The sequence below is a fragment of the Salmo salar genome, chromosome ssa19 (assembly GCF_905237065.1).
Source record: "Salmo salar chromosome ssa19, Ssal_v3.1, whole genome shotgun sequence".
Taxonomy (NCBI): Eukaryota; Metazoa; Chordata; class Actinopteri; order Salmoniformes; family Salmonidae; genus Salmo; species Salmo salar.
In genome coordinates, this window is record NC_059460.1 from 86,224,815 (window position 1) to 86,237,597 (window position 12,783).

Here is a 12,783-nt window from a genome sequence, read left to right on the forward strand (position 1 = left end):
ATCAACCGTCACATGCATTACCAGCTCGTGCATCGTGCCGTAAGTTTTGGAGCAGAGTTTTTTCGTCGAGTGTTCCGGTTCGTGCCACTTGCAGATTAATTCTTGTTTTATCGGCTGCCTCATGTAGCGGAAGAATGCACCGGCTCCGTGATGATGGGCGCTAAGGTTCATGTTCAGATGGTTCAGACCACCGTAGCCATGTAATGTCGAGGCGGAGAACGGATCAGCCCTGGAGCTCGCCACTTGACTCAAGTGATCAGACCTAACGTACATTTCGCTAGGTATTCCTAACCGTATTTGTCCATTCATGGCTTGGCCACCTGGTGCTCCAGTAGATGACTGCTCATGGTGGAGTCCGGAGAAGAGGGCATGGCTACCAGCATCAGGGTGATGACCGTAGTGTCCCGGATAGCTGCTACCTGTTGTTGAGACAAACATTCCGTGATGAGAGGTTGAACCGGGGCTCTGGTCGGTCAGTACCGGCATGGCTTGAGCCGTCATATCTCTCCGAATGAGGAAATCCCTACCGGCGGCTGCGGATAACGCCTGGGCCGTGTGGGACATAGAATAGGGGACTGGAGCCGCCTGCACCGGGCCAAAAGCTCCCGTATGACTGGAGACCACTTCACTGTGGCCTGCCATATGATGATTGTGGTGGTGATGGTGGTGTGGGTAATGATGGGCTGGGCTGATTTTGAGGGCCGCGGAGTGCCCCATGTGTTCTGGCCCGAATGGACTCGGCCCCAGGCGGGGTTCCGCAGTAATCTCCCCAGGGTGCGAGTGAGCCATTGAGTGTGGATGGCTGCTGAACCCCGGGAAGCCTGTCACGCTCTGAGGGGTATGGTGGTGATGATGGTGATGGTGGTGCGCCCCTGCCAAGTCAACTAATCTCAGTGCCGTGTTCCGTTTGGAAATCGTAGGGTCCATCACAGGGCTTCCCAAAACATCCATGCTCATTACTTCTAATTCTAGAATAACTTGACAGCAGGCAAAAATAATAATGATGATGACAAATATATTTTAATCGCAATGAAAAATACAGGGGGGGAAAAAAACTAAAATATAGAAGGAAAAAAAAACTAAAATATATTTTTAAAAAAACTAAAGTATAGAAGGGAAAAAAAACTGTTCTAAGTTCTAAAGTGGCTGCATGGAATCGCATTCGGTTGGACGGCAGCAGCAGGACACTTTGATAGTGAATAGAGATTCATGGTAGGCGCTGCAGCCCGTGGCGCTAAACAATCACCCCGCCTTCTAATTGGTCAGAGCCCCGTGATTGACGTCACTTGTGACAGTTTCCAATGTGAAGAAAATTGTTTTAGTGACAGCGAGCAGCCCAGAGCGCCTGCGCCGAGCCTCAGGCAAACACACTTGGAAGAGATGTATTTTGTATTACAAAGGTAATTGTACTTTAAACTTCAAAAGTTAAAGCGTTAGGCCTACACCAAAGGTATAGCTGTCATGTCTTCTACTGACTGACTAAGCGTTATGGAAGCGCAATGTACCCAAGTTTTGTTATAAGCAAACAACACCTAAAATAGACAGGGAAAGTAGGACTAAAGGCAAAGTAGCCCCTCTAAAAAAAAAAAGTTGTAGGCTACAGATAATAATTAAAAGACAAATACATTTTCATAACTTAAGAAAATACAATGTCATTGAAATTCATAAAATGTAGCCTTTAGGTACAGTTAGAAAATGTTGGGCATCAAAGTACCGAAAATATTTTCAAACATAGACTAGTCCTTTTCTCTAAAGCAATTTTCCGCGTTGGGGAGTTTTTACGCATCACTCAAAGGCCCAAAAAAGATACGGTAAGATAAAGAAACATATTTTTATACGTCCTCCGCACGGCAACAATCCTCCATGCTAGCTGCGCTTTCCTCCTCTTCGTCGCGGGATCGGTTTCTGTGTATTAGTGAATAGGGGCGACGCCGTCCATTGTCCCGGGGAAAAGTAATGGAACCGACCTGTTGTTATGATACGGGCTAATTTCGCCCACGAGCCATGTCGGATTGAGACCCTGAACGGGAGCAGATCAGGGGAACTGGAGGTGACGCATGATGAACAAGCGCAGAACGACTCAAGAGTGGTAGAGATTTAAAGCTCAAAATAAGACTTACTAAAATATGAGTTATACTTGGCAATGATACTCTGAGAGGGAGAGGGCCGTCCAACTGGTGAAGGAAACGGCTGTCGAAAACATACAAATTAATCTTATTTATTATTCACTGCTATCAAATCAACAACCCAGTGACCAAAGCACTGTTAGACTATACTTTAAATTATAAAACGTATTTAGAATGTTTTTAATTATTCTGTTAGAAGAAGATGGGAGTTAATAGTTAATCACGTTTTTCCTCTCCACTCGTAAGACGTTTTTTTGTTTGTTTTTAACCAATGCGTGAAGGCCCATGATGTTACATCCCATTTCTAGGAGGAAGGCTGTAAGTTTGCTCCGCCACACACAAAAAAAACTATAACGTGTGTGTTGAAGAATGTATGTCTGAAAACAAACTACATATGAATGCAACATATTATTTACTTTAAAGGGGAAATTATTGGCAGTAAGCATTGGGTATTAAACATGTCAACATATGCGTAAAAGTTTGTTAACTTAGGCATAATAGATGATTTTGCGTAAAAGTTGGTGATTATCTATGAGCGCAATAGCTAAAAATATATATTTCAAAACTAACAACGTGCACCGGTCGTCCGCTCGTCTGTGCTCTTTGCTATGCTGTCGTGTTTTGTGCTTGTCATTAAGCCTATATTAGACCTAAACATTAAAATACATGGTAAAGGAATTGAGCTGCGATGTGATATCATTAACGCTATTTTGCTGCTTCTATGTTATCTATTTATATTAGTCACCATTATCAGAAGGTTGTCCGTGGGTCCTCCCTACTAAAGCGTTGCATATTGTTTTTTCCCTTCCAACTTCAACATTTTGTAAAAATCCATGCATGCACAAAATTAATGCATATTAATCCACAGTTACTTAAATACTATTATTTTAATCTAAATTGCATGTGCCCTTTATCTTAATCAAATCAGTCGGAGACAAATAGGAATTGTTCTGTGAATTGACCCAAAAGGGGGTCAAACCGTTACCATTAGATTCATGTCAAATATCCCATGTATATCTGTTTAGCTATTAGTCGGATTATAAAGTGTCCATAGCAGTCAATCATTGGGTTGTTGTCTCAGAGAGCGATGGGTATTTCAGAGGCAGTAAAGCCTTAATTTCTTTTGACAGCGTGTCACGCAAATATTTGACTACTTTGTGACCATCGCCTCAATAGGTATTTATTTCAGAGATTTAGATTGGGTTATGTCCATCCATACACGAGGCTCATTGCGCTAGTGAACAAAACAAAAACCTGTCCTTGTTGAATAAATTCGCCTATCAGAAGAAAAATAAAAATAATAATAATATTCCGTTAGTATCTCAATAAAGTGGTCGTTACAAGTACAGCTACGATGTATAAGAGTAACTTTTTTTGGCTCGATTTCGTTTTAGACTATTCTTGTTGTCTCAAAACATGCAGGCAAGAAAGTGAATCGGCAACTGTTGGCCTAGACGACCGAACACCGCACACTGCTCCAAATGCCAGACACCATCTCCAACTACCCATGTGAGTAGCACTCCTCACTCCTTCCTGCATGTGTATCAGTTACCTGAACCAAAACCAATGCATGAGACTTGAGAGAATCATATTCACTATTGACAACGCCACGTCAAGCACGTCATAAATAAGTAAATATGACGTGACCCCGGCTATGTTTATGAAATGGCCTCTGCTCCAAGGGGCCTGATTCAGACTTAGGAAATGTACACCTTCCCTACGCACGCCATTTCCTACGCACTTCCCAGTAGTTGGCTATCCAGACTTACCTTATTCAGGTGCGTAACGGGCTTTGCAAGCGTGGTTGCCTTGCGGGTACTGAATACATTTAATTCAACACGCTGAAACCCCTCCTACTTGGCTTGACAACATATTTCCTAGGAGTTTCAGTACATTTATGTTAAGCCATCCCTTTAAACGTGGTGTTTCTTCTCGATAGACTCACTAGGATACACGGAGAGAAATGTTCAGAATAATAGGGATCCTTTTCAGCAGCAATTTTTAGACTTAAAAATAATCTGATCTTGAATATTATTTATGGTTAGGAAAGTATTTACTAACAATAAATACAAAAACAGTTTTGGAGAGCCTTTATGCACGATATATATATTGCTAAATCCCCCCGCCCCCCCCAAAAAAACAATGGTTTGATTAATCCTGAAGCTGCCAAATTCAATTGTTCAAGCCATGAAATAATGGAAGGTGAGAAAAGTGTACAAAAGGGTTTGACCAGTAGTCCTTTAAATCTATCCTATTAATCCTCCCTAATCGTGGATGACAACAGTCCAGTCGTCGTGAACCGTGCGCCAGGCTCCAGGTTTAAACTGCTACGTGTGGTCTGAGTTAAATAATGATTCAAATACCATAGGCTACATGTCCTAAATTATTGAACAACTTGTAATTGGTTAGCCTAATATGATCCACTATTGCTAGCGATCGTCAGGAACAACATCAACACCAACGTGACCGAGGACAGAAATGTAAACTAATGATGGAATGGAATGATGCTAAATGTGAGGAAACTAACACTAAAGAGAGTTATAAATGTGAGGAAACTAACACTAAAGAGAGTTATAAATGTGAGGAAACTAACACTAAAGAGAGTTATAAATGTGAGGAAACTAACACTAAAGAGAGTTATAAATGTGAGGAAACTAACACTAAAGAGAGTTATAAATGTGAGGAAACTAACACTAAAGAGAGTTATAAATGTGAGGAAACTAACACTAAAGAGAGTTATAAATGTGAGGAAACTAACACTAAAGAGAAGTGAGAATGTTATAAATGTGAGGAAACTAACACTAAAGAGAGTTATAAATGTGAGGAAACTAACACTAAAGAGAGTTATAAATGTGAGGAAACTAACACTAAAGAAACAGTTATAAATGTATATGGATATAACTAACGTTGGCTAATGATAGTGTCTAATATTTAAAAGGATCCAAATTGTTTTATATAAAAAAAAATATACAATTAAAACATTCTAGAAACCATAAATAAACTATGTATGTTTGGCGCTGTACTGTCATTTGCGCATGCCTACAGAAGTCGATAGCTTGGCTCTTCACATTTCATCCCTGAAAGTTACAAGGCCAGCATTTCATCAACTTCACTGCGGAAAAGGTGATACGTTGATATGCTTCAGTTTTTTTCTGCCATATGACTGCTTTCACATTTGTCTCCAGTGATCACAAGGTAAAATAGATCTAAAATAATTTTTAAATTATATTTACAATTCCCTGATCCAAACAGATTACTCATTTACCCAGCTCTGATCAATATCTCTGATCAATATCTCTTATCTGTAAACGACAGAGCGTGGAGAAGGGTGTTATTTCTATCAGAATAAAGAAAGGAGATGCTGTCCCTCTTGAAACCGACGGGTTGATTGACCTTATTGATTGTTTCAACGCAACGTAAAGGTGGTGGAACTAAGAGGGACTTAAAGTCAGAATACAGCATATCTGTAGACACAGCCCCGACGAAACCGTAATATCTGAGATCTCCACCCCCAAACGAATAGCGGGTTAATAGCATACCATTATCGTGCTTAAATTCAAGGTCAGAATACGTGTATAGAGAATAGTGCATAAAAAAGTGATGTACCTTAAATTTACGTGCACTTAACTCGGGTAGGAATCCCCCCTCCCCCTACCCTGGTGCCTAGTGTAGGATTGTTGTAGTCTGCAGAGAGAGAGCGAGAGGGAGAGAGAGAGAGAGAGAGAGGGAGACAGAGAGAGAGAGAGAGAGAGAGAGAGAGAGAGAGAGAGAGGTAGACAGAGAGAGAGAGAGAGAGAGAGAGAGAGAGAGAGGTAGACAGAGAGAGAGAGAGAGAGAGAGAGAGAGAGAGAGAGAGAGAGAGAGAGAGAGAGAGAGAGAGAGAGAGAGAGAGAGAGAGAGAGAGAGAGAGAGAGAGAGAGAGAGAGAGAGAGAGAGAGAGAGAGAGAGAGAGGCATCTCGAGAACACACTGCGGTAATGTATATAGACTTAGTTATTTCTGGTCCAAGATGAGCCCTCTTGTCAACAACCAGAAAGAAAATTGATAGGGACCAAGACCAGACCATATCCTAGCAATTCCCAAAACGCGTAATGGGTTTATAGGCTATATACATACACTGTATACATACATATTTTGTAACAAATAACTCGAAAGCCACATGCCTTTCACCAATCGGATTTAGATTACCTATCCAAACTGAAATGCATTTCAGAATAAGGCCTATTATTGTTTTTAACACAAATAATATCGGTTGTTAGACACCGCAGGATAGACTTAATATCTCGATTATAATATAATTATCACTGTTACGTTATGATATGTTAAGATCAAAGCAATGCCTTGTATCCTGTCCTATCGACCATAACTTACTTAGAGGCCTCCGCTGATGCAATCCATATCATTGGTCACCCTGATGTAGTGGTTCTCCATTGCCGTATCCAAATAAAGAATCAGTCAACAACGCATGCGTCAATCACCGAATACTTCCGATGACAGATAAATGAGTCAACATTAAACATGCATGATTCAACTATGGACCATGTTTGCTTTCTGTTGTTTTATTTGAGGATTCCCCGACAATCTTTTATGTGTCTGTAAGTCCTACACGTATTTATTTCTTCCTTTTTTCAAAGTCACTTCGACACACGTTCCATCTTGACCGTTTTCCACCTGTTGTTGAAGCGTCTTCCAGATTTGGTGTGTGTGTGTGTGTGTGTGTTGTGGTAGTCTACTTAAAAACTTACTAAAAGTTTGCACGGGAAGAAGAAAAAAGAAGATGGAGAACTCTAAGACTCTGTTGTCTTCACGTTTGTCTCTCTGGAGTGTATGAATCACAAACTGGCAGTTAATGGTTCGTATGGCACGTCTGTTCATGTGGCTTTGAACTCCAGCAGCCGGAGGTTCCAGCAGCGAGACCCGCAAATCCCACCACGTTCTACATACAGGTTAGGATAGTGCAGGAGAGGTTGAGATATCATTATTATTATTATTATTTTAAATAACGGATTATTATGTTTCTTTATGATGATAACTTTTTGTATGCTTTTTGGGACACTTTTGTCAGCGTGTGTTTTAGGTGAGAATGTTGATGTGAGAGTCCTGACTGCAGATGCTCCCTTTATGAGGCTGCTGCAAAAAAAGGAATGTAGAGAGAGAGAGAGAGCGAGAGGGAGAGAGGGAAGGAGAGACAGAGAGACAGAGAGAGAGAGAGAGAGAGAGAGAGAGAGAGAGAGAAGGAGAGACAGAGAGACAGACAGACAGACAGACAGAGAGAGAGACAGACAGCGAGAGAGAGAGAGAGAAAGAGAGAGAGAGAGAGAGCTGCAGAATAGAGTTCACAGACAAGTATAGCCAAGGCCTTATATGTTTTCATGGTCACAAAGAACACCTGACGTGTAAATAGTAACACACGACGTGCAAACTTCGACGACAGCTCCATAAACGAGTTGCTGTATGCACACGGCGTGATGACTACCTAGGGATTGTAACTTCAGTGTTTTTTCAACATTGACATGACATTAGATTGCTATATGGAGATAGACCTCAAGCCTACCTGATCTGACAAATGAATATAGACGCGCTGTATCGTGGTACATGTATACTTATTATTAGTCATATTTTCATGTCATTGTGGCCTTATGTTATTTGTTTAATGTCTTGTCACATATTGACGTTTGGGTAGTGTTGTAGGATTCCCACGTAACGTTAGAAAAACGCAATATATTGTTGCGTATTCATAACTCACACTTGAACGGAGAGGAGGAGAGAAGGGGTGAGTGTTCGTCTCTGTTCCCCTCTCATCCGCCGGACATTTCTCTGAATCCAAAGATCGCCATGGAAATCTACAAAGACACCGCCATCGTCATTCCCTCAACTTGTGTCCTATGAAGAAGAAGGAAAAAAGGCCCGGATCAACAACAAAGAGTTTTGTAGTATACTGCCTCTCAGTCTCTGCGCTGTCAGAGAAAGATTGCGCAACAACATTAAGCGACACATTGACTTCTTGTGCAGCCGAATGGCCATGTTCCACATCAGAATTTGCACACAACTTAAATGCTCGGAGAAAGTGTATTTTAATATTGTTGCTATGCATTAGTCGTAGAGGAACATGCACGCATTTGACTTTTAAGCAGTGTATAGTGTGACTGAATAGCCAAACGACTGTCTAAATTTTTTCACACCGTCTATTGTTGCTTTTATATTTCTCAAACTTTCTTTCTTGTGTTATTCAGCCGTTTAACCAAAACCACAGTCAGCAATCTCACAATACCTGGGATTGATGATGCACACGGACCAATAGGAGAGGGGCCACCGCACGCGGATTGTTATTTGGTGGGTGAACGTTGGTAGGGGGGATTGGGTATCCTCCAATGAGTGTCTGAGTACCGGGTCACATGTTGCCCCCCCGCCCCCCCCCCCCCCCACTCGCACCCCCACAACCCCTTCCTCCCCATTCATCAGAGGTGGACTGTGTTGTCTTTTCAATTCATTTATCTGCAGGAATGATTGCGACTATCAGTCTACTGCTCACCGCCTGACTGAGGAGGTGAAAGTTTCACCACAGGAAGAGAAACCGCAAAATACAATATTGTAGCCTCCATGATTCGCGTGTGGATCGGATGAGAGGAAACATTCCATTCTTGTTTTAGGTAAATAGAACATTGGTGGATTGGAGTTTGCTCAGCTCAGTAAAGTCCGATAGATATTTTTTTTTTGCAGAGCAGAGAGAGAGAGGTATAGAGGTCAGAAGAATATCTGTGCATGATTTTTAATTCCTGCTCTCAGTTGCCTCATTGAGTTGTAGACTAAGGGAAGATGCTTCTGGATGCAGGACCTCAGTACCCCGCTATAGGAGTCACTACGTTCGGCTCCTCAAGGCATCACTCAACAGGCGAAGTAACCGAAAGAGAAGTGGCTTTGGGGATAAATCCGTTCGCAGACGGGATGGGAGCTTTTAAAATCAACCACAGTTCCCATGACTTGGGTTCCGGGCAAACGGCGTTCTCCTCCCAGGCTCCCGGTTACGCTGCTGCCGCCCTGGGTCACCACCACCACCCGACACACGTCAGCTCTTACTCCACGGCAGCGTTCAATTCCACCCGGGACTTTCTCTTCAGAAACCGGGGCTTCGGAGACGCAACCAGCGCGCAGCACAGCCTATTTGCCTCCGCAGCGGGAAGTTTTGCAGGGCCACATGGACACTCCGATGCAACCGGGCACCTGCTCTTCCCCGGACTCCACGAGCAAGCCGCCAGTCATGCGTCTTCTAATGTCGTCAATAGCCAGATGCGCCTTGGTTTTACCGGGGACATGTACGGCCGGGCTGACCAGTATGCCCACGTTACAAGCCCCCGATCCGACCACTACGCCTCCTCCCAGCTGCATGGCTATGGCCCTATGAACATGAACATGGCGGCTCACCACGGGGCAGGAGCCTTTTTCCGATACATGAGGCAGCCCATCAAACAAGAGCTCATCTGTAAGTGGGTCGAACCCGAACAGTTGTCGAATCCCAAAAAGGCTTGCAACAAAACGTTCAGCACGATGCACGAGCTCGTGACCCACCTGACAGTGGAGCACGTCGGTGGACCGGAGCAGTCAAATCATATTTGTTTTTGGGAAGAGTGCGTCCGAGAAGGAAAACCGTTCAAAGCCAAATACAAACTGGTAAATCATATCAGAGTACACACCGGAGAGAAACCATTTCCATGTCCCTTCCCCGGATGTGGAAAAGTATTTGCCCGATCGGAAAATCTAAAAATCCACAAAAGGACTCACACTGGTAAGAATCAAAAGCATGATCACAATATCAACTCCAAAAAAAGCTGTTTGCGTAATAAATGTTTAATGTTTTGAATATGTTTGTTTAAATACTATTGTTCATATATTACCAAATTGCTTTATTTAGTCATGTGTCCACTACAGCCTAATATTTCTATTCTGTACCTTTTAAATGAATATAATGCAATAGGTAGTGAAATAGGACCAGTGTGACGTGCTGTTGTATTGTTTATCTTAGCGGTACAAGTAAACATGTCATCGCAACAAAACAGGAAGGTGTGAATACATAGCCTACAGCAATTTAATATATGTTGGTAGCCCATGAAAAAAAAAACGAATGCTGTAATATTGCTGAAGATAATGTTCTGTCATATTCAATGTGGCGGTAGCCTAAATTCCCCCACCTCACTGAAATGTTCATGTTAAATGGGAATATGTACGTATTTATATTTTCATTGTGTAACATTTAAAAAAAATTAAAAATCTATATGTATATTTCTTTTTTTTTTTTAGGTGAGAAGCCTTTCAAGTGTGAGTTTGATGGCTGCGACAGGCGGTTTGCGAACAGTAGCGACCGGAAGAAACACATGCACGTGCATACTTCTGACAAGCCTTATCTCTGCAAGATGTGCGACAAATCCTACACACATCCCAGCTCTCTACGGAAACACATGAAGGTCAATATTGGGTTTACTTTTACATGTTATATTCCATTTTTTATTTATAATGTCTATTTTTTTAAATCCTACACCCTGTGGAGAAGGAAAGTGCATGCATAACAATGCATTGCGTAGCCTACATTCCAGCAAACACGAACACAGAAACAACAGGGAGACGCCATGTAGCAAATGCAACTACCTGTTGTGTCTTCATAAAGCCTCTCTGTTGTCATATCCAAAAGATTGCATCCTACATTTTAATGTTTGGATATTTAAAGTGATTTATCGTGAACATTTAGGCTATTATTATTTCTTATTCTCACAATTGAGAATCAAATTGGAAGCTTGCATATTTCTAGAAAGCATGCAAGTCTATGAATTCAACACTGTAAAATGTTAAGTTTTGTTTTTCACTGTCTTGTAGGTTCACGAGGCTACCACGCAAGGACCTCAACCGTCGCCAGCGGCCAGTTCCGGGTACGAGTCGTCCACGCCGCCCACCATCGTGTCCCCGTCCACAGAGAACCAGAGTTCCAGTTCCATATCGCCGGCAGCCTCGACAGTGCACCACACGACCAATCACCACACCACGCTGTCGTCAAATTTTAATGAATGGTACGTGTAAAATATTTTCACAAAAAGACTGCAGAAATAGGACTGGAATCAAAGACTGCAGAAAGTCAGCCTATAACACGAGGACCGAGAAAGAAAAAAAAAATACGAGGAAGCCAAAATGGTTGGTTTAACGGCTAAAGAGAGAGAGAGAGAGAGAGAGAGAGAGAGAGAGAGAGAGATGCATGGACAAGGTGCAAAGCCAGCTACCAAGATATTAACGTTTTCATTTTTTTCGTTTTTTTTTCCTGCCTCTTTTTTGAAAGACTGCAACACAAGAGATCTCAATGCATGCAATCTGCGGTTCGTGGCCTGGTTTCTTTTTTATTTTATTTTATTTTTTTGTACATAAAGATTCCCAGTTCAAAAAATGTAATATTTTATTTTGTAAATACTTATATAACAGTTTAACGGATTTGTGCAAATGTGGTCCCTAGATATATGGAAAATGAAATGGTTTTAACAATAATATTGCGATGAATAGTGTTGATTGAAACAGAATGTTGTAGTTGATGTGTACCCCAATGTGAATTACTCAGTATAACTACCGTCTCCACTATATCGACCTTACCGACTATTAGTCTATTAAATGTGCTTTTTTTTGTATTTGGTGCAACATTTCGTCTACGGTCCAGTTGGAGTAGCACAGTACTTACCATTGCTGTTATTTAAATGTCATGTCGATAAATCGTGTAGTGAAAGCCTGAAACTCCGTGTCGTCTGTTTATGTAGGCCTTCGTGATTGAAAAATATAACAACTATTTGTTCATTACCTTGATAATGTCAAGGAAGTATTACCTACATGTAAATAGCTAAATTTTCCATATTTATCCGCATGTAAAAAGGGTAACACATGTTAGAAATGATCGGTATTTATGGAGAAATTGCGCTAGTATGTAAAATTTAGTTTGCAACAAAAAAAATGTTTGGTTACATTTCGTACTATATTAAAGGATTAAAACTACAGCCAACTATTTGCCTTTCCATATTTTTTGTTTTGTTTCTCATAGCCTATATGTTGTTTAAACAGGCCTGTGACTGAATATCACAATGAATGATGTGTGATTATCATTGTATACACTCACTCATGCATAACAAAAACAAAAAACGTAAATAGATGACTAGGTCTTTATTAATAAACCATTACACACGAGTTATTCTGAAGAACAAATTAATTATAATACTAAACGTAGGCTTAAAGAATTAAAATGACTAAAATATTTCATAACACATCAATAAAGGGACGTATTTGGACCAACTTATTAGGGTAAAACCCGTCTGCATTATACGCTTATCAAAGCGTAGAATTCTAAATCGCATCATGCTTGCGGAATCAAATTCAGTAATACGAATTAATGTTAAGTAATTCGATTTCCCCTCTTCTTGTGTCCCCTTTTTATCCAAAAAGTAACATCCCAGCCCTTGCCCTCGAGTAATGTGAGGATCGAAAAGATAAATGCGTGACAGTTCTACTTCTCAGTCAGAGTAAACGAAATTGTTTTATGTTGTTACTTAATTGTTCTCGATGTTATTTAGTTCTCCGTAGCTAGCTGTGTCGGATGGATGCCATAGTCTAGTGTTGAGGAAGTGTTGGGACTTCTCGAG

At 41.3% G+C, this 12,783-nt stretch overlaps 2 protein-coding genes across 2 annotated transcripts in view; one reads left to right on the plus strand and one right to left on the minus strand.

Moving 5' to 3' along the window:
- LOC106579754 (zinc finger protein ZIC 4) overlaps positions 1 to 1,474 on the minus strand; it is a 14,928-nt gene extending 13,454 nt beyond the window's left edge. The window contains exon 1 of the mRNA XM_014159917.2: positions 1 to 1,474. This exon is cut by the window's left edge and continues 205 nt beyond it. Coding sequence (XP_014015392.1) covers positions 1 to 957 — 957 coding nt within the window. The 5' untranslated portion in view covers positions 958 to 1,474.
- A 7,195-nt stretch (positions 1,475 to 8,669) lies between these two features.
- Positions 8,670 to 12,149, plus strand: LOC100195459 (zic family member 1 (odd-paired homolog, Drosophila)). The gene is given in 3 exon segments (NM_001140488.1): positions 8,670 to 9,908; positions 10,421 to 10,584; positions 10,991 to 12,149. Coding segments are annotated over 3 exon segments (1,332 nt in total). The 5' UTR covers positions 8,670 to 8,941; the 3' UTR covers positions 11,192 to 12,149.
- Positions 12,150 to 12,783: the final 634 nt, after the last annotated feature.